This window comes from Cetorhinus maximus, chromosome 7 (genome assembly GCF_964194155.1).
Source record: "Cetorhinus maximus chromosome 7, sCetMax3.hap1.1, whole genome shotgun sequence".
NCBI classification, from domain to species: Eukaryota; Metazoa; Chordata; class Chondrichthyes; order Lamniformes; family Cetorhinidae; genus Cetorhinus; species Cetorhinus maximus.
The window spans coordinates 52,457,515-52,480,057 of record NC_135885.1 but is presented as its reverse complement, the minus strand read 5'-3'; the positions used below and the strand labels follow the sequence as shown (position 1 = coordinate 52,480,057).

The following is a 22,543-nucleotide window of genomic DNA, read 5'->3' as shown; positions in this document are numbered from 1 at the left end:
ATGTTAATATTGGGATTAGTTGGGACAATGGAGAAGCAGGAACAAGCCGATGGGTCTGCAACATCTCATGTGAGGTGTTAATATCAGATTGGCCACTATAGTGGAGGCATGGAAGCCAGCACACAGACTAGCTACAGATCACATTAACCATCCAGGGTAGTTTTCATTTCTTCTCATGTTCCTTTGAAATTTCAGGCAGGGAATTAACAGTTTATGCCGAGCAATAGTCAAACAAGAAGGATGGCCATTATTTTTGTCCACAAATGCCAACTACAGTTGTGATAGTTCAGGACTTGCAGGGCAAGAAAACAGTTCCTTGCAGCTTCCTTGTTCCCTGGGTTTTAAAGCAAAGTCAAGTTTGCAGTTTAAATTATAGGTTCCGAAGAACAAGTCTGACTGAAGGAGTGTGGAGATAAGACGGTGCAGGAAGCAACAGATTGATGGGCGAACGGTGGATGAGAAACTAACACAAATTAGGAATCATAGAATGGTTAAAGAAAGAAAGACTTACATATATACATGACCGCCGTACGTCTCAAAGTACCTTACAGCTAATGAAATACTTTTGAAACGTATGAAATGCAGTAGCCAAATTGCACACAGCAAACACCACAGTTAAAGTAGAGAAGGAGGCTACTTGGTCCATCGTGTCCGTGTTGGCTCCCTGCAAGAGCAACTATTCCTTAATCCCCTGCCTTTTCCCTATGGCCCTGCAAATGTTTTTCTTCAGGTAACTATCCAATTCCCTTCTGAAAGCCATAATTGAATCTGCATTCCAACCATTCCATGTGTACAAGACGTTTTGCCTCACATCGCCACATATCAGACATAGGAACAGGTTTAGGGCATTTAGTCCCTTGGACCTGTTGCGCCATTCAGAGAGATCATGTTGATCTGTGACCCAACTCCATGCACCTACCTTTATCCCATATCCCTTAATACTTAATGGTTAACAAACATCTATCAATCTCAGATTTAAAATTTACCATTAATTTAGCATTAACTGCCACTTGTGGAAGAGAATTCTAAACTTCTATTATATCCTTTGAGAGTGTCGGTGTGTTTTCTAACTTCACTCCTGAAAGTCTGACTCCAATTTTGAGACCCATGTGCTCTTGTTCTAAACTTCCCAACCAGTGGAAAATGTTTCTTGCTATCTACATTTTATATAAATAAACAATCCTTTCTTTCCACTTTAAATTTGCCTTCAATCAAATAACAATATGTGAGAATTCTCAGTAACTGGCATCGTCACATCAGCTTTCATAACATACTTTTTTAAAGGAGAGCAGAAGAAAAACTGGGTTAATGTTTCCTCTGTTGTGATTTGTGCCAAAACTGTAAACATATCCCTTATACTCAGCTTTGTGATTTTGCCACCAAAAGTGAAAGAGTAAATATTCTCAGCTGTATTTCCAATTCTACGCAAAACAAGCTAAGACTCTTCTGATAGATGTGACAGTTGCTATATAGAAAGTTCCTTCCTTATGAAAAACAAACTGTAATAATTCCTGTACGTATTCTGTTATAGAGAAAATGACAAATGTTTTTAATGAACAATCTAGTTTATTAAGGTTGAAAAACTCAGTTTTCAATTACTGTCAAATATTGAAAATGTTAGCTGTATTAAATGTCCATGCTGAGACAAAATCATAGACTATTCTCGGTCTCGATCAAGTTTTGTTAATAACAAATTATTTACTAACCTGTCCTGTTTTTCTTCATCAAACTCCAGGTATGGGGCACTTTAAGTATCTTGGTTAAGTCAGTCTGATCTTTAAATTTTGCTTTCCTTATTTCTTCAAACCATTGACCTGTTACACCTTTCAACCATGATTTGTCTTGACTTGCCTTCTTGACTTCCCTAAAAAATAAAACCAACTGTTAGTAGTGTTACAGAGAAAACAGTTGCACCAACCACTTAAGCTAAATGTTCTTTCCAGAAATGTGAAAAATTTCTATCGTTCATGACACCATCATTATGTGTTTCAATGTTTTTTTCCTTCATGGCAGGATTTTCCGGTTGGTGAGCAGAGGGCAGGGCCTGCTCGCCAAAGCATAAAATGACACGGATGACGTCAGGTGGAACTCCCGACGTCACCCCCCCCCAATTTAAATTTTCAGGTAGGCGGGGGCTCAGCAGAATCAGCCGTGCGCCCGCCGACCTATCAATGGCCAATTGAGGCCATTGACAGAGTCATTAAACTAATTAATGGACCTGCCCATCCAACCTTAAGGTTGGCGGGCAGGCCAGGAGCCCTGGCGGGGATTAGAAAAAGCCTGAAACCTCATCCACGGGCGGGATGAGGTTTCATGTAGGTTTTTAAAAATGTAATTAAAGTGTATTTAAAAGTTATGGACATGCCCCAACTCATGTGACAGTGTCACATGAGGGGACATGTCAGGGAATTTTCTTTTCTATTTTTCAGATTTTTAATGTGGAGCCGATCTCCCTGAAGCAGCACTTTGCCTCAGGGAGATGAGTGCGCTCTTTTGTGTGCACGCGCGAAAGAGCGCACTCTCGGCTGGGAGAATCATCCCCCTGCCCGCACAGGGAGCGCACAGTGCTTCCGTGCAGACGTCACGCTGGGCGGGCCAGAGATTGGAGGCGTGCCTCCGCGCACCCGCTCCTGCACTTCCCCCTCGACGGGGGGAAAATTTCTGTGGATGTAGGACATTAGAGAATAGCCACGTTTCACTATTACTAACATCCAGATAGTATCAGAAAACTGATATGTTGATTTTCAAATGATTTTCAGGGCTTCTGTTCTATTTAGTAGTAGACCATAGTCGAGATGACAATTTTTTGGTGACGGCAAAGGGAAGAGAGGGGAAGAAACAGTTGTGGCCACAATTCTTTCAAATATCTGCAGGATATTTTCCATATCAGAATTATGGGCAGTTCCTCCACTATCAGAGTGACATATCAGTACTCTAAGGCTAATATAATCACACCCAAACCATGACAGGCCATTGCATTTGCTTGTCCCAGCACAGTTATAATACACTGTAACACCATAGGTTTATAATAATACAGAACAAAAAAATTTAGCTTTTCTATTACCTGCATGAAACTTATGAACATACAAATTAGGAGCAGGAGTAGGCCACACGGCTCTTCGAGCCTTCTCCGACATTCAATAAGACCATGGATGATCTGATTTTAACCTCACCTTCACATTCCTGCCTACCCCCAATAACCTTTCACCCCCTTGCTTATCAAAAATATATCTACCTCTGCCTTAAAAATATTCAAAGATTCTGCTGCCACCGCCTTTTGAGGATGACAGTTCCAAAGGCTAATGACCCTCTGGGAGAAAAAAATTCTCCTCAGCTCAGTCTTAAATTGGCGAACCCTTATTTTTAAACAATGACACCTAGTTCTAGACTCTCCCACAAGACCATGTCAAGGTCCACAAGAGGAAACATCCTTTCCACATCGACCTTGTCAAGCCCAGGTATTAGTCTAGTAAACCTTCTCTGAACTGCTTCCAACGCATTTACATGCTTCCTTAAATCAGGAAACCAATACTGTACACAGTACTCCAGACGTGGTCTCACCAATGCCCTGTATAACTGAAGCAGAACCTCCCTACTCTTGTATTCAATTTCCCTCACAATAAATAACATTCTATTAGCTTTCCTAATTACTTGCAGTACCTGCATACTAACCTTTCAGCACAAGGCTTTTATGAGTTTAAACTCAAATTATTCACTTACTGTGCATCATAAATTCAAACAGAAGTTCATTAGTTATGATTTACAACTATTTTGTACTTCTTACTGGGTCTTCCATTTCAAACATGCAGGAAGGAATTAACACCCAGGCAGTGAAGAAATCCAGCACTGATCAATCTGTCAGAGAATAGCAGTGGAAAGGCCATGTTAATATGCCACTGGGTGACTTTTCACTCAAAAATTAAGGATAATCAATGGGAAATGGTGGCCAGTCTCAAGACATGTGAAAATACAAGAGGGAATCAGAAATTCTGGGATAGTCAGCAGCTAACAAAAACAACAACATATATTTATATAGTGTGTTTAATTAATAAAACATCCCAAGGGACTCCACAGGAGCATTATAAAACAAAGTACGACACCAAACCATATAAGGAGATATGAGACCAGTTGACCAAAAGCTTGGTCCAAGAGGAGGTTTTAAGGAGTGTCTTAAAGGAGGAAAGTGAGGTAAAGAGGGGGAGAGGTGGAGATTGGTGCCTAACCAAATAAAGGTGTGGCCACCATGATGCAGTGATTAAAATTGGGGATGCTCACAATGTCAGAATTAGAGGAGCTCAGATATCTCGAAGGGTTGCAGAGCTGTAGGAGATGGGAAGGGTGGGTCTGGGCAGCATGGGCACAATGGAATGCTGCTAGAGTTTTAAAAAGTTATCCCTTTCCACCTTAGGTTAAAACAGCTGCATTTCATCACTTGGGGCTTTACATTTTACTGCTAATGGTGGGCTTTACTGGCATGATGTGAAAGTTAACAGACATTTCCAGACACGAGATGAAGTTAGCAATGAGCTGTAGGAAAACTAAGTGAAGTAGCATGAAGAAAATAATATGTTTTGCAGTTTTTTTTATTCTTTCATGGGATGTTGGCATCACTGGCAAGGCCAGCATTTGTTGTCATTCCCATTGCTAAGACTCTCACTATCGCCCATATACCACAACCAAATTTTTCCTTGCCTCACAGTGCAGTCAGAAGCAAGATTCATACCTCAAAAAGATGAAATGCTGATCGGAATTATTTTGTTACCAGCCATAGTTTATGCACAGATGTCAAGGTAACAAATTTGAACCTGCGTATTTCAAACCAATTCTCATTTCCAGACACAGAGGGAAGTAAGGAGTTCCCAGAGTCAAGTGTAAATATACAGCTCATGTTTATTTAGCTCTGCTCCAGGGATTACTCCAGTGTGAAGTGAGGACTCTGTAAATAAAGCTAAATTTCAAAATGTAGCAGCTACATTTGGTAAGGCCTGTTTAATGACAATTAGGAATTGAAAGCAGTACTTCCCTTCTGGTAAACAATTAGCGATGTGGCTCTTTAGGGTGGGAGTGGGGCAAAAATAAGAGCCCAACATTCAGTAATGGTAGGTATTAGGATTTTACCACATTTTTCACTATACTTTCAGTTGCCCTTTAAATGCACTTCTGTTTTCAATTTAAGCAATGCTGGTTGCCTGTTTTATGCAGGCTGATAAACTTCCAGCATAAAACAGACACTGGTGATGGAAAGAAAGTGTAGGATGTTACCATGTCAATTACTGTCTCATGCCACAGGAATGATGCTGGAAACAAAGGAATGGATGGCAATCCAGTTTAACTGGTCCATACCTGACTTTCTGTTACCGCCTGTGATTGTGTGTGCAATAATTAGATGTAAATCTACCCTACAAGGTACGGGCTATTGATTATATATATTCTTCCATGTCCGCACCTCCTTCATTAATTTGCTAAAAGCAGGAAACTATAGGCCAGTCAGCCTAACATCTGTCATTGGGAAAATGCCAGAATCCGTAATTAAGGAAGAAATAGCAGGACATTCAGAAAAGCTTAACGCAATCAAACAGAATCAACGTGGTTTTGTGAAAGGGAAATCATGTTTGAAAAAGTTGCGAGGGTTCTTTGAGGATATAACAAGCAGAATTGATAAAGGGGGACTGGTAGATGTAGTGTATTTGGATTTCCAGAAGGTATTCGATTAGATGCCACAAAAAAGGCTATTGCACAAGATAGAAGCTCACGGTATTGGGGGTAATGTATTAGTATGTATTGAGGATTGGTTAACACACAGAAGACAGAGTCGGGGTTAATGGGTCTTTTTCAGGTTGGAAAGACATAACTAGTGGAGTGCCACAAGGATCAGTCCTAGGGCCTCAATTATTTACTATCTATATTAATAACTTGGAGGAGGGGGCAGAGTGTAATGAATCCAGATTTGCTGATGATACAAAAATAGGTGGGAGGGCTTGTTGTGATGAGGACAGAAGGAATTTACAAGGGGATATACATACAGGTTGAGTGAGTGGGCAAAAACTTGGCAGATGGAGTTTAATGTAGGAAAGTGTGAGGTCATGCACTTTGGTAGGAAAAATCAAAAGGCAGCACAGAGGGATCTGGGTGTTCTTGTGCATGAAACACAAAAGGTTAGCATGCAGGTGCAGCAAGTAATTAAGAAGGCAAATGGAATTTTGACCTGTATTGCTAAGGGGCTGGAGTTTAAAAATAGGGAAGTCTTGTTACAACTGTACAGGGTGTTGGTGGAGCACTGTGTACGGTTTTGGTCCCTGTATTTAAGAAAGGATATACTGGCATTGGAGGTAGTTCAAAAGAGATTCACTAGGCTGATTCCTGGGATGAATGAGTTGACATATCTAGAATGGTTAAGCAGGTTAGGCCTTTATTCAATAGAGTTTAGAAGATTGAGGGGTGATCTTATTGAAACGTACAAGATTCTGAGGGAGCTTGACAGGGTAGATGTTGAGAAGATGTTTCCACTAGTGGGGGGAATCCGAACTAGGGGACATAGTTACAGAATAAGGGGGCACTCATTTAAAACTGAGATGCGAAGGAATTTCTTCTTTCAGAGGGTAGTGAATGTCTGGAATTCTCTACCCCAGAAAGTTGAGGAGGCTAGGTCACTGAAAGTGTTTAAAGAGGAGGCAGATAGATTTTTGAAATATCGGGGTGTTGAGGGCTTTGAGGAGCTGGCATGAAAGAGGAACTGAGGCCTGGGGCAGATCAGCCATGATCTTATTGAATGGCGGGGCAAGCTTGAGGGGCCGAATGGCCTACTCCTGCTCCTATTTCTTATGTTCTTGCTACACAAGCTGTCTCTGATTAACTTAGTGGCACATTTACAGCATTGCAGGATTAACAGGGGCAAATACCCACAAGATAAAGACTATTCTGTACATCCCGCCCAGAATTCTGACTGAGTTTTGTGCTGTGACCAGCAAGATTGATGTTCTTTTCTCTTTGCTGCCATTTTCTCAAATGCAAACATTGCTTTTTACATAATATGATTTACAGGTAGAAATTGGCAAAATGACACTTCTGTCACATAGAACAGTGCTCATTTGCTAATTTTTCAGTCAATCATGCTGAACTTGTGTTCGAAACATTTTAAATTGAGAAAATCGTTCTCATGGTAATCAATACCCTGGACACTAAGATTATACAAATAAAGTGTACAAGGCAGAATATAAAAGGAGACTTGGACTAAACAAAAAAGACAAAAGACAAGAAGGTGATAACGTCCACACCCAGACGATGGAAAGTGAAAAAAACTTAATTCTTCACTCATTCTTCTGAAAGAAATCTCCTGGATTTAATGATTAATGCCACCAAATTCCACCACATGAACTATACTTTTTCCAGATATTACACAAAAGCAAATTAATTAACACAATGAAGAACAGAATGAGAAGGATTCAAATTTCCCTCTGTCCTGAGACAATCCAACAACATCAACAATTTATGTAGTGTCTTTAACATCATGGAATGTCCCAAGGTGCTTCATGGAAGCGTTATCAAGCAAAATTTGACAATTAGCCAATCAGGGGATACTAGGGCAGATTACCAAAAGATTAGTCAAACAGGCAGGTTTTAAAGGGAATCTTAAAGGTGAAGAGAGATAGAGAGGTTTAGGGAAGGAATCCCAGGTTTTAGGGGTTTGGTAACTGAAAGCACAGCCACCAATTGATGAATTAAAACCGGTGAAATTAAATCCGGTGAAGTTCAAAGGCAATAACATAGCATTATTCAGTGCTGACAAGCTGCATTCTGCAAATTACACTTCATTTGTGCCAGCAGCACATGAACTATAATTTTCCACAGAACATTTGAGGTACCATGCCAAATTTCATGACTTCAGAAGAGTTGTGCTCCCATAGTTCACATTGCCCATATAAGACAAATTCAAGACAGATAAATGCTTTTTTGAACCACTCCAGTCAGGTTTCTGCTCCTACCGTAGTACTGAAATAGCCCTAGTCAAAGTCACAAATTACATCCTTTATGCCTGTGACCGTGGTAAACTCACCCTCCATGATAAGAGCATAAAAATTAGGACCAGTAGACCATATGGTCCATTGAGCCTGCCTCACCATTCAATACTACTATCATGGCTTCTACCTCAGTTCCACTTTCCTGCCTGCTCCCATTATCCCTTGACTCCCTGAGAGACCAAAATTCTATCTCAGCCTTAAATATATTCAGTGATGGAACATCTACAATCCTCTGGTTAGAGAATTCCAAAGATTCACAATCCTTTGAGTGAAGAAATTTCTTCTCATTTCAGTCCTAAATGATCAGCCCCTTAGTCTGAGACTATGGGCAGAATTTTGCCCTCGGATGGCGTGCGGGCCCCACCGGCTTGGCGGCGGGTGGACAGCTATGCGCTTCCTGTGCAGTGGGGGGAAGGATTCCCCATCTGTCAAAGTGCGCTCTTTCACACATGCGTGCGAAAGAGTGCACTGCTCCCTGAGGCAAAGTCCTGTCTCAGGGAGATTCGTGAGAGGTAAGTAAAGTCTAAAAATAGAAAAATATTAAAATTATTAACATGTCCCCCTCATGTGACAATGTCACACGAGATGGGACATGTTAATAATAAACACTTAAAATTTATTACATTTTTAAAAAACAGACATGAAACTTCATCCCGCCAGTGGATGAAGTTTCATGAATAATCTGGAGCCCGCTGGGGCTCCTGGCCTGCCCGCCAGCCTTAAGCTTGGACGGGCAGGCCTTTAATTATCTTAACTAGCCTGTCAATGGCCTCAATTGGCCATTGACAGGTCAGCGGGCAAACAGCTGATTTCGCTATCCACCCGCCTTCCTAAAAATTTAAAGGGACCGGGATGACGTCGGGGATTCCTCCCGACGTCATCTCGTGTCATTTTCCCCTCGGCGAGTGGGCCCCGCCCCCAAATCACCAAGGGGAAAATCCTGGCCTATGTCTAGGGTTGGGCAATAAATGCTGGCCCAGACAGCGAAGCCCACATCCTGTGAATGAAACGAAAATTGTGCCCATGTTCTAGATTCCCCAGCCCAACTTCTCAGCTTTGACATGACACTGCGGTGTTGGCAATCCTGGTGCTGATTTCAGCTTCAAGGGACATTTGCTGGTAATTGTTGATCTAAGGAATGTGAAGCTGTCAACGAGCCCCTAAGTGAGGTTGTCTGTGTTTATCGAAGGTGGAGTCTTTATGTCCTGACCCATAACATTAGTCTTTCTGATGCAGATTGTCAGTCCAAACACCTTGCAGGCCCAGGAGAACTGATCTACAAGCTGTTGCAAGTGAACTTCAGTATGGGATGCCAATGCATCGTCATCAGCAAACAGCAACTCACTGACCAGGACGTTATGCACTTGGTCTTGGCGCACAGACTTGCCATGTTGAACAGCTTGCCGTTAGCTCTGGCATGCAGGTAGATACCCTCATTTGAGTCACCAAAAGCGTACAAAAGCAGCATGGAGAAAAATATGCCAAAGAGAATTGGCACCAGGACGCAGCCCTGCTTTAACCCACTGCTGATCTTGAATGCGTCTGATGTTGCTCCATTGTAACTAATGAAACTGTGCATGTTTTTGTGGAAAGAAGAAATTACGCCCAGGAGTCCAGGTGGGCAGCCTATTTTCCACAGCAGTTTAAAAACTGTCTCTGCTGATGAGATCAAAAGGCCTTGTGAGGCAGTGTAGAGCGGCATTTCTCCTTTAACTGCCAAAGTGAGAAAATCATGCCAACTGTCAATGTGCCAGTTCTGAAGCTACACTAAGACTCAGAGTAGATGTGTGACGGCAGGATCTGCAATCTGGTCAGAGCAAAGACCTTGCCCACAATACTTAAGGAGATGTTGATGGATTGGGCAGACAAGTGGCAGATGAAGTTCGATGCAGAGAAGTGAGGTGATTTGTTTTGGAAAGATAGATATGGTAAAAGAGTATAAAATAAAGGGAAAGCCTCTACAGGTGGTGCAGGAACAGAGGGACCTTGGTATGTACGTACATAGGTCATTGAAGATGGCAGGGCATGTTGAGAGAGCAGTTAATAAAGCATTTGGTATCTTAGGCTTTATTAATAGGGGCATTGAGTACAAGAGTAAGGAGGTCATGTTGAAATTGTGTAATACACTACTTAGGCCTCATCTGGAGTACTGTGTCCAGTTCTGGGCATCACACTTGAGAGAGTACAGAAGAAATTCACTAGAATGATTCCCACGATGAAGAACTGTAGCTATGAGGATAGATTGTAGAGGTTGGGAATGTTTCCTTGGAGAAAAGAAGGCTGAGAGGAGACTTGATAGATGTATTCAAGATCCTGAGGGGTATGGACAGGGTAAATATTGAGAAACTGTTCCCGCTGAAGAGAACATCAAGAACTAGAGGGCGCAGATTCAAAATAACTGGCAAAAGGAGTAAATGTGATGTGAGGAAAACTTTTTTCAGCCAGAGGGCGGTTGGAGTCTGGAACAAATTTCCTGAAAGGTTGGTGGAAGCAGGTTCGATCAAGATATTCAAAAGGGAATTGGATTGCTACCTGAAAAGAGAGAATGTGCAAGGTTATGGGGATAAGGCAGGGGAGTGGGACTAGATGGAATGCTCTTTCAGAGAGCCAGTGCAGACTCGATGGGCTGAATGGCCTCCTTCTGCACTGTGAAGATACTGTGAGACTTGTGCTGACTGCATCCTTTGATGCAGTGAACCACACTAGCCTCCAAATCCTCTCTGTCGTCCAGCTGGATGGCCTGGTTCCATTCCTATCTATCCAGTCGTAGTTAGAGAATCAGCTGTACTGGCTTCCTTTCATGATTCTGTGCTGGTACCCCTGGAGTCTCCCAAGGATCTCTTCTTGCTTCCCCCTGCACCCCCCACCTGCTCCATTTTTTCATCAATATGTTGCCCCTTGGTAACATGGCCTGAAAACACATCAGTTTCAACATAAGGTGCTAATGGCACTCAGCTCTAATTCAGCAATACCTCTCTCAGTTTTTCCACTGTCTCTGAATGGCCAGTACTGGACAGGCAGAAATTTCCTCCAGCTAACTATTGGGAAGGCGGTCATTGTCTTTGTCTCAATACCAATTGTGTTTCCTATCCACCGAATCAACCCCTCTTCTTGGCAGAGAATGAACCAAACCATTCACAATGCTCGGTGTCTTATATGACCCCGAAATGAGCTTCCAACCACAAATTCTTCACTAAGATCACTGACTTCAACCTCCATAATATCATCCATCTTCGCCCCTGCATCAGCTCATCTGCTGCTGAAGCCCTCATTCATGCCTATGTTACTTCTGGACTTGACTATTCCAATGCTCTCCTTGCTGGCTTCTAATTTTGCACTCTCCATAAATTTCAGTTCCTCCAAGACTCTGCTGCCTGTATCCTAACTCACACTAGTCCCATTCACCCATCAGCCCTGTGCTCTCTTACTTACATTGGCACCTGTTCTGACCTTAATTTTAAAATCCTCATCTTTGTTTTCAAATCTTTTCATGGCCTTGCCAGTCCCTGCCTCTGTAACTTCCTCCAGCCTTACAATCCTCCAAGATATCTGCTTTTGTTCAATTCAGACCACTTACACACCCCCAATTTTAATCATACAGCCATTGGCAACCATATTTTCAGCTGTCTGGGCCCTAGGGCAGAATTTTTACTGCATCGGGTGGGCGCAGCGGATAGGCCTGGGAGCGGCCATGCAATGGACCACTGCCTGCGATTGGGCCCCAACCGCGATTTCACGCTGGATGGTCAATTGACAGCCAGCCAACGTGAAAAGTGCGCTGATAACCTCAGTGCTGCTGGGTGGATAGGGGAGGAGGGCGAGCGCAGAAGCCGGCGCATACGCGTGGGTGCGCTCAGTGAAAGCTCCCTGAAGGCACAGCGCTGCCTTAGGGAGCTGAAGGTTTTTCACCTTAAAAATAAAGCTTTCAAAAAAAAGGAAAAGATGTCCCCTCATGTGACTCTGACACATGAGCAGGGACATGTTGAAAATTAATTCTAAAAATTTCTATTTTATTTTTAATTAACATCAGAAACCTCATCCTGCCTGTGGATGGCCTTTCCTCAAAAATCCAAAGGCTGCTTGGCCTATTTGTCCACCTGCCAGCCATAAGGTTGGACAGGCAGGGAAAAATTCTATTTAACTAAGTAATTAATAGGCTCAATAGCCCTCTTAATTGTTGGCGGGTGCACTGCCGACTCCCGCCGACTGAAATGTCGCGCGACTGTGCGTTGATGTTGGGACACACGCCCGATGTCATTGCACACTATTTTTCTCCTGTTCTCCTGTGCGCCCACCCGACAAGGGAAAAATGCTGCCCCTAATTTCTGGAATTCCCTCCCTAAAATCTCCCTCTCTTCCTTAGACAGTCCCTTAGGATCCAGGATGACTTACTTCTCTATTGTCCTGACTAATCCCCAATATTAGCATATCCTCCTCTCCTTAGGCAGTCCTTCGAGATCGAGGATGACCTGCTTCCACTCCAGCTTGACGGGTACTGAGATGGCTGATAAGCCCAACGCGTGATCTGCTGACTCTGCCATTTGCAGAACATGTGCCCCTTGAAGGGTCGGGTAGACGGATTATTTGGAGGATTGTGAGCTCTCTCTGACACCTCGACTTTGCCCCTGCATGTTCCTGACAAAGTCTCTCGATGTGTTCGGTGCCTTCCCAAATGATGTGTTCGGTGCCTTCCATTTTGGTCAGTCACACGCTAGGGTCTCCTCTGACTCAGTGGGGGCTCAATCTCTTCAAGGATTGCTTTGAGAACATCTCCAAAATGATTCCATTGTCCTCCTGGGAGTCACTTGCTACAACTGAGTTTCAAATAGAGCAGTTGCTGCGGGAGTCTGGTGTTAGGCATATGAACAACAACAACCTAAACTAATCCACCTCTCTATCTCTCTTCCTTTGAGATGCTCCTTAAAACCTATCTCTTTGACCAGACTATTGGTCATCTGTCTTAATATCTCCTCATGATAAATGCACTATATTAATGCAAGTTATTGTTAAAGTAGCTTTGTCCTTTTAGCTATTTCATATGGAGGATCAATTTATAAGGAAACTTCTTACATGGCACATTTGCTGCTATTAATACCTAAGCACCTCAATCAGCCAAAGGCTGAGCTGACACATTGGAAGCATTGATGAATTTCATTGTCTATGTCCGCTTTGTCAAGAAGAGACTCCCAAGATATGGAAAATGTCTGCAGAAGGCTCATTTGGGATGGCACTGAGCACATCAAGAGGTTTCATTGGGAACGTGCAGAGTGAAGTCATGTCAGAGGGAGTGCACAAACCTCCAAACAACTCATCTACCAAGCCCTTCACTGCCCCCGCATGTGACAGAGTCTGCAGATCATGCTTTGGGCTTATCAGCCATCTCAGAACACATCAAACCCGAGTGGAGGCAAGTCATCCTAAATCCTGAGGGACTGCCTAAGAAGAAGAAGGATCGGTGTTTAAAAGACTCCAACTTGTATATGTCAGAAGATTTAATTCAGAGACAGTGGCTGAGCTGTGCCAACTGCTGTAGATAGATTTCCTGATTGGGGTGGCTCTTTCCCTCCCTGTGAAGGTCAAGTGGCATTGACTTATGTATTAGGATCCATCCGGACCACCTCAATATATACCATACAAATAAACCAATCTGCCCATATAAAGCAAATGATTAAAGCCATGCTTACCCTGGGAAATACCTTCACCACATTCCATTATGGAATCAGCCATTTTATTTCTTTAGCAGCTGATTAACTACTTTGCAAAAGGATCGTAGTCATGCAACTGATTGTTCATGTGTGTTCAGTCTATAAGGAAACACTTTTTAAAAGCATAATTTCAATGAACAAACAGAAATACTTTAGAAAAGGAAGTATTAGTTTCCATTGTTCTTGAAGAGATAAACATCCAAGGAGTATCATCTAAAATTTAATTGGCAGACATGCTGTTGGACTGCTCCATCCCCCTAGCAAGGGCAAGGGATGGCTCTTAGCTGGGCCCCTTTCCCAATGCCAGGTCCTTCAATGAAGTACTGAGTACCCTTGAAAGAGGGATCCCCCCGCCCAAGGGAGCCCACAGGCAAACATACCAGGGTTTGCTTGTCGTGCTTTCTGCATGGTGAGACCCCTGCCCGCTGTTGGGTTAATACCAGCAGTGGCAAGATGAGGTCCTTAAGTGGGCACTATTTGCCCACTTCAGGGCCTCAAATGGCAGCAGAGCAGGAAAGCTGTCAACAGGCCTTCCCGCCCTAGACTTAATTGGGATGAGGGCGGGAAGGTGGTGGTGTCACCATGTTATGACACAGCAGCTGGTAAATGCTGAGCTGTTCAAATCCCAGAGAGAAACTTGAAACAACTGTCACAACTAATTTTCAATTTGTATAAATTTCAAGATGTGTGCCCTAAATTCAGTAATAATAAGACCATCAAGGCTTATAGGTTTTTATGAAACTAGATTAAACATTTATTAATAAGAGAAATGATTTTAAATACACACATAGATCTACAAATTACTACTATGATAATTTCTAAATCCCCTAATCAATCTAACTCTCAGTTACACTTTCGTTAAGGCAACAGTAAGACACACAGATTTTAAAAGACCCAGGCAAAGAAACATGATACCCTGAACAAGTCGGCTTCCAAGTGAGTTTTCTTAACTTCAGTCCTTTGAGGACAGCAGCTTGAGGCATAGATGCTGAAGGTTTTTCATACTTGTAAGATCTTAAAAATGCCATCTTATACACAGCCCTTGCACCTTCTTTATATATATCTTCCTCTTTGAATGCAAATAGCCATTGTTTCACTATGTCTTTGGACTTTATCTCCCTGATAATAAAACCCTCTCATAGCACTAAGTTTTACCAGTAATCTTTTGGAAAAATAAACACACTGTTTCGAAACTTCACCTGGCTAGATGACGCATTTCACCCCTCCTTTGAAAACAACGTAGTCTGGTTTATTTCAAAATGCAAATATTCCCTTGACACCTATGTTTCCAAACTTTCCCATGTTTGTCTAACATTTCAAACCTACCCTCTCTTCTTAGATCAAAGCACCCAGACTAGCTGCCTCTAATTCAATTAAATCTCACACACATGCACACATTCGTGCACACGCGCACACACAATTGTACAATAAATTCCAAAAACATTATGAGAATGATTATACCTTCTTGACACCCCCACCACCATCCTCTCACCCGATTAAATGCCCCCACCCCTGTGACCAAGCTCACCATGGGGGAGGGCACTTGCAGATTATGTTAAAAAAATAAGTAGAGTGCATATTGGATTAATCAATCAATACCAAAGTTACTAGCCATAGAACCCTGCATACCCTTAAAATAAACACTAAGCAAAGGTCAACAATAAAAAAAACAAGAAGGTTCACACTCCAAAAATGAATTGATTTCTTACACCACAGCACTTTCACCAGCTTGGCATCAGCACAACAGCATAAGATCAATGAGATGACACTACAGCCTCCTAAGGTGCTCAGAATGAAATGGTTTAAATCGGCATATCTGAGGCAGCAGCACTGTAGTAAAGTGTAAATAATGCCTCCAACTATGCAAGCTGTCATTTTCTGATCCCCCCACAAGCAATGCAGCTGCCCAATAATTGGTCTGTATGAATTTTCCTTGCCATTGAGGACTGAAGGTCAAAAGTGAAGCATCACTGACAAACTGGCCTAGGGTATTTTTTATCATATATCCTGGAAACAGTTCTACAATCAAAATACATCACAAAAGATGTAATTCAAACAAAGCTCATAATTAAAGACACATCTGTTACAAAATGTAATGGGGTCAACTTTCCTCATGTTTTTCACTGGTGCAACCTGCGTAGGAGGGGGATGGAAAATCAGACAAGAAGCTATTCCACCATGCACCCTCCAGCACCACCAACAGCAGGCTATACCAACTCATGCTTCAAATCATGAATCCTGGCACACATCATCCTCGTTTGGAAGCACTGACAACAATAGCGATAGTAACTGCATCTTCAAAGTACTGCATTGGCTGTAAAGCACTTTGAGATGGTCCTGAAAAGTGCATGTATAAATGCAACACTTTTTTTCTCCTGGAAGTGACATTGGGAGTATAATAAATCTGCCCAAACATGGGGAGGTATACTATTATAGGATCCAAATGACAGGATCATAGCATGTTATGTATTTACCATCATTCGCAACTTAGCAACTATGGGCATAAGGAGCATCGGTATATTCCTGGCAAAATGTACTCAACATTGCCCTCATCCTGATGGTCACCTTTGTGTGCAGCTGGATTAAGCTATACGTAGACTCTCGATTGTGCCTTTGCAAAGAAAGTCTGGAGAGAGATGCAGTGGTTGCTGTCGAGGTTCATCCCGAGCAGTTCTGTGACACAGGACTCTGTGCTCTACGGGCTGTTCCCAGGGACACACACCGAGACAAACATCGACTGCAGCTGGAGGATCATCAACTCGGTGAAAGACGCGCTTTGGTCTGCCCGAAACTTGTTGGTCTTCCAGCACAAAGAGTTGTCCCCGACCGATTGTTGCGGACTGGCACAATCCAAAGTCCAGGACTACGTGCTGAGGGACGCACTAAAGCTTGGGGCAGCTGCCGCAAAGGCGCAATGGGGAAGGGTCGCTGTCTAAGACCTTTCTACCACAGCGCACCGAGAGACTGGGAACTGTTTAGAGCCCCTCGGGCTGTACAGATCAAAATGAAAGGCTGTAAATGATTGTAATATTGTTTGTACTGATGCACCTGGTGATACATTTTGTAAAAGTTTAACCTGGATTGTACCCTTGTAATGTTGTTTTTGAAATGGTTTTGAATGTGATTGAAGATTTTTTATGAATAAAGTATATTTTTACAAAAAAAAAAAAAAAAAAATCTGCCTGAAGGTGCTTCCCGAGAGACTGGGAACTGTTTAGAGCCCCTCGGGCTGTACAGATCAAAATGAAAGGCTGTAAATGATTGTAATATTGTTTGTACTGATGCACCTGGTGATACATTTTGTAAAAGTTTAACCTGGATTGTACCCTTGTAATGTTGTTTTTGAAATGGTTTTGAATGTGATTGAAGATATTTTATGAATAAAGTATATTTTTACAAAAAAAAAAAATACGTAGACTCTCGATATACAAACGCCAAGTGTCACTACTTTCTGAGGTTCTACCTGTCCCTACAATGGATGCGTCTGAACATTCTGGGGCAGTCCATTCAGTTGGACCATGCCACACCGCCTAACTCATGGAAAAGTTTATGCAGATAAACACCTTTGACCACAAATCCACTAAGCAGCAGTCTGCATGTAATACCCTTGAGGCCCTGCAGGAAAAGGAGATGGTGGATTCTGTTGAATGGTTCCCTGGAAAGACTGTCAAAGTTTTTTGGCAGAATGCCTTATCATCAGAACTTTCGAACAACATGAAGACATAGCTTGGCTGGAGGTAGGAAGGGCCCTCCCTGTCAGATCCTTCCTGTATGTCTGGAGTCTCACCCCCTCAGCACGTTGCCCTTGAAGGGGCTATGGTGGAGAAGAGACCATTGTCCACCTCCTTCTGGAATGTGCCTTTGCGAAGGAGGTCTGGAAAGAGAGGCAGTGGGTTTTGTTGAGGTTCATCCCGAACAGCTCCAGACTCATGACTCTGTGCTCCAAGGGCTGTTCCCAAGGATGCACACCAAGATAAGCATCAACTGTTGCTGAAGGATCATCAACTAGGTGAAAGACAAGTTCTGCCCAAAACTTGCTGGCCTTCCAGTGCAAAGAGTTGTCTACCACCCAGTGTTGCAGACTGGCACATCAAGGCCCTGGACCATGTGCTGAGGGATGTACTAAAGCTTGGGGCAGCTGCTGCAAAAGTGTAATGGGGAAAGGCCACCATCTGAGACCTTTCAGCCATAGTACACCCAGGGGCTGAAAACTAGGTAAAACCCCTTGGGCTATGTGTTTGACATGTAATGAATATTATAAATATTAACTCTAATTGTAAATGGAATGAGTAACATACAGTTTTGGAAGAAACTGATTTGGTTTGTTTATGTAATGTCGACTTTGAAAGGTCATGTAATGTACTTCTAGAAATTTTATGAATAAAGTATATTATTGGAAAAGAAATTCCCTGGTATCCACATTGTTAAGGACTGCCAGGGGAGCAGAGGTGCCTCTCCTTACAATTTCCCTCCTTACATGGAAGTAATTGACTTTTTAGCAATTCACTACAGCAACATAGTTAAGATGCAGAACTTAGCTAATATGGGGGAGGATTGATCAGCACAAATCTGCAACCTGTCAGTGAACGGTCCGATATGTTAGCTTTATGATATGATTGGCAGAAATGCTTTCTTAATTCAAATATATATACACATAACAGTGATTTTTTAAAGTTACAGGACCCACATACTGGAAACAGTGGCTATAGGAATCGGTGATGCTGCTTCATTGATCTTATGGTGCTGAGGTGGGGAGAACACTCACTGGAGGAGTTAGTAAACCGATAGGATTGAATGTATCCAACAGCTGTAGTGGGTGTGGAGACTCTCCTTGGTAGGCACACTCAACTGAAAGTATGTGGAGATTTATTAATGGGCACTTCACTCAGGTCGAAGATTGGTGAAATTATTCTCATTGTTAGTGCTGCTTGTAATATTTTAACGATTATGTTAGTTTGGCAATTTCCCAAGATTAAATTTCCTTTATCATTTTGTACTTTAATAGTGTGGATGATTGATAAGAGATATCTTTACAACTTCTCATTGACTTTCATGAGTAATTCTGCTCTATGCTTTAGGCGCTTTTGTTTCGTGACCTTAAACAGGTCATTTTCCTGTTGGCTGGTATTTTGTTAAATTTTGGTTCTGTACGTTTCTGGCATCGAAGTGGACAAGATCACTCGATTTCGAGAGTCTGGGAACATTAAAATCAGGTAATCAATGCATGACTATTATGACAGTATTTATAGCATACCAGAAAAGTAAACAATCAGTTTGTTTCACACAGCTACAATCAAAAGCATTTATGAGAAAACCAGAACATCCCTGGCTCCACATTTCAACAAGCCTCGAGTTTCAGACAGCGCTGTCAGTATCAGCCCTGAGGCCAAGCCTTAACAAGTAATGAAACAAAAGAAGCACACGGACGACATACTTCAACCTCTCGTTATTTATCCTCTGAACCTCCTTATCCCGCTCCAGCACTTTTAGGATCGAACTCATTTCCTCGCAGTTCAGAAAACTCAGATCCACTGAGTGCTTTGATTTGGACGTCCTTCGGGAAAACATTGCCGCTCGATTGCGGATCTTGGCCGCGCTCAGCCCCAGGTGAAATTGCTCAGATATCCAGGTATCCAGGTATCCGCTGAATGACGGCAGTTCCCTCGCAGCCACTGACAGCGCCGTTACTCGGGAAACCTGCGCTGACTGACGTAGCCCGACCATTGCAATTGGTGCAGCTCTCAGCCAGCCGCCAATCAGCTCAAAGAAAGACTGGGTTTCACTCACCTTGACAAGGTGAGTTCGATCGTACAACGCCGGAACTTACAAATCAATAACTTCGACTTTGGTCGGAGAAAATGCAAAGTTAAGTAGCTGCTAACTAAAGTAACAAATAGTTGAATAAAACTCTTTCTACTGTTGCTTTCAGACCGCAAATGTACATAAAGCGGCAGTAGAAAGGGATTTATTCAAATATTTGTTACTTTAGTTATCCTTATCCCCAACATGATCCCTAAAGTGCATAGAATTACACAGCATTTAAGCACAGAAACAGCAACACATTCCTACCGATGTTTATGTTCCACAGAACCGACTTTCACCTGACTCCATCTCAGCCTATCAACATAACCCTTCCATTTCTTTCTTCCTCAAGTTTTTAACTAGTTCCACGTTGTTTTTTCTAAGATGTTCTAACATTTTTCTCAGTAAAGATGTAAAGTTCGGATTTATTCGTGATAATCTTATATTTATGGCCCGTGGTTTTGAACACCCCCCATAAATGGAAACATTTTCTCCACAATATCAGACGCCTTCATAATATAAAGACCTTTATCAGGTCAGGAAAAAGAGGGAGAAAAGAAAATTAACAGTTTTGAAATCTGATGCTTACGAAGGATCTAGGGGTAAGTTAGATAAAGGATCTCAGGAAGAAATACTAAACGAGGCCGGAGAAACAAGTGAACTCTTAAATAGTATCAAAAGAAGGCAAATGGAGTTCTTCGCACATGTCATCCGCGCAGAAGGATAGGAAACACCAAATCACCAGCAGAATGATTAATGGAAGAAAGGCAAGAGGCCATCATTGAAGGAAGCAGCTAGACAACATTAATGACTGTCTTAACCAGAGCCCCAACAAGGTTGTCCAGTGTTGCTGTGATCGGAAAGTTTGGATGGTGTGGTGGTCCACACCCACTCGGCATGGCACTTTTCAGGTCACCTTTCAGTCTTCTTTTCCGTCTCTTCAATTTTGTTTGATTTATTCAAATATTTGTTACTTTTCACTGGTCATATTTGGTGATTTTTAAGGTAACTTAAACCCGTGAGCCTTAACTGGCCAAAGATACAAGAAGGCATCATTTATTAACAAGTGTCTGTTACTTACATCATTAAACTTGGCTCCAAGTTGCTCACGATTTATAAAATCGGTGTTAGTTCAATTTTTCTTTTTTCCTTTTGAAGGGCTTTTTGGGTAACCAGAATCTTATAAAAATAATCACAGAGATGAATTCTACCCGAAGGGAGCTGAGGATCCATACATTTAAGAGATAACTATTGATAATATTTCTTTACACTGTACTAGCTTTAACTGAATTATGTAGTTATATATACAGTATCAACAAAACTACACTGTATCTTTAGGGGAGGGGCACTTTGTGAGAACTAGACATCTGTATCTTGATTTGGCGAGCATGTAAGAAGAAACAATTCCAGTTCGCATTGTACATATTTGATATTCATTGTACAGTATTTGTACAATTGCTTTGCTTTATTCACACAGTGCAAATAAAGGAGGAACCCCAAATTTATGCTGTTTCCAACCTATCTTTACTTAAAAATATTTTTTTCCCACCTCTCCATTTCTCTATTTAAAAGCCTTTTCAAACCCGATTTTAAAGTCACCTCTCCTTACCCGCCTAGTGATGGCTTGGCATCTGTTCACAGTCGGTGTTTCAGGAAGGAGTAGACCTTCAGTACATCTAGCCCACAGCGTCCCTTTAGTGCATTTCTCATAAAATTCTGATAATTGTAACTTCTGCTTGGTTTCCTCCCCTCCAAAAAAAACAATTTTCAATTAGGGACCTTCTCTTCAGATGACTTTAAAAAAAAAACCCACATCATTTCTTAACCTGTAGGTTGGACTTGCAGTTTGTATCATAACAGCTTCTTGGTTATCGTTTCCTAGGAGTGTTCTCAACAAATTTCAGATTTTATGTTGATGTTGTTCAGGAAATAGAAACTGCTAGATGAAGAAAGATCCATCCAGTTTGCCTTCTATATTCCTGGTAGTCACGCAATACAATGATTCATACCAATCATTTTTCAGCTTGAACTTGATAGTTGACATCTAAAAAAAACTTGCGATGTTACATGCCTGCTCCATGTTGTGTTACCACATGGCAGCTGAAACAACTCAAACTACACAGTTATAAATTTGAACACATTGAGATGTATGTTGGGCTTTGGAATGCCTTTCTATATTATTTTAAAGGAGAAGGCGGCACACACCACAGAGGCAAACTAATCTGATGGCAGACATGACAACTTCTATATTCTGAATCATCTTGAGGAATCAACCCCCAAAAATTATGACAATCAAGACAATAGAAAGTGTGGAGCAGGGAAAACTTAATCTCAATCCTAAACAAGGTAGATGTGCTCTCTAATACTTCCTTCTTGCTCCTTCTTGTAAATAAAAATCAAGTTCTGTCAATTCTGTGAAATAGAATTTCTTTCCATTTTAGGCACCCAACATCAATATCAACTCCCAGTTTATTTATAACAAAAACAAAAATACCTGGAAAACTCAGCAGGTCTGGCAGCATCTGTGGAGAGGAGCACAGGTAACGTTTCGAGTCCGCATGACTCTTCAGCAGAACTAAGGAAAAATAGAAAAGGGGTGAAATATAAGCTGGTTTAAGGGGGGGGGGGGGGGGGGGGCGGGGGACACAAGAAGAGCTGGATAGAGGGCCAGTGATAGGTGGAGATAACCAAAAGATGTCACAGACAAAAGGACAAAGAGGTGTTGAAGGTGGTGATATTATCTAAAGGAATGTGCTAATTAAGGGTAGAAAGCAGGACGAGCAAGGTACAGATAGCCCTAGTGGGGGTGGGGTGGGGTGAAGGAATCGAAAAAGGCTAAAAGGTAGAGATAAAACAATGGATGGAAATACATTTAAAAATAATGGAAATAGGTGGGAAAAGAAAAATCTATATAAATTATTGGAAAAAACAAAGAGGGGGAAAATCGGAAAGGGGGTGGGGATGGAGGAGAGAGTTCATGACCTAAAATTGTTGAACTCAATATTCAGTCCGGAAGGC

The 22,543-nt window shown here is 42.0% G+C and overlaps 1 protein-coding gene across 1 annotated transcript in view; it reads right to left on the bottom strand.

Annotated features, from left to right (window-relative positions):
- LOC144683114 (uncharacterized) overlaps nt 1-19,447 on the bottom strand; it is a 55,273-nt gene extending 35,826 nt beyond the window's left edge. Inside the window, exons 1-2 of the mRNA XM_078546132.1 lie at nt 19,158-19,447; nt 1,707-1,864 (exon numbers count right to left, since the gene is read on the bottom strand). Of these exons, the coding sequence (XP_078402258.1) occupies nt 1,707-1,864; nt 19,158-19,447 (448 nt within the window). The remainder of the gene's footprint in view (nt 1-1,706; nt 1,865-19,157) is intronic.
- Between the last annotated feature and the right edge of the window lie 3,096 nt (nt 19,448-22,543).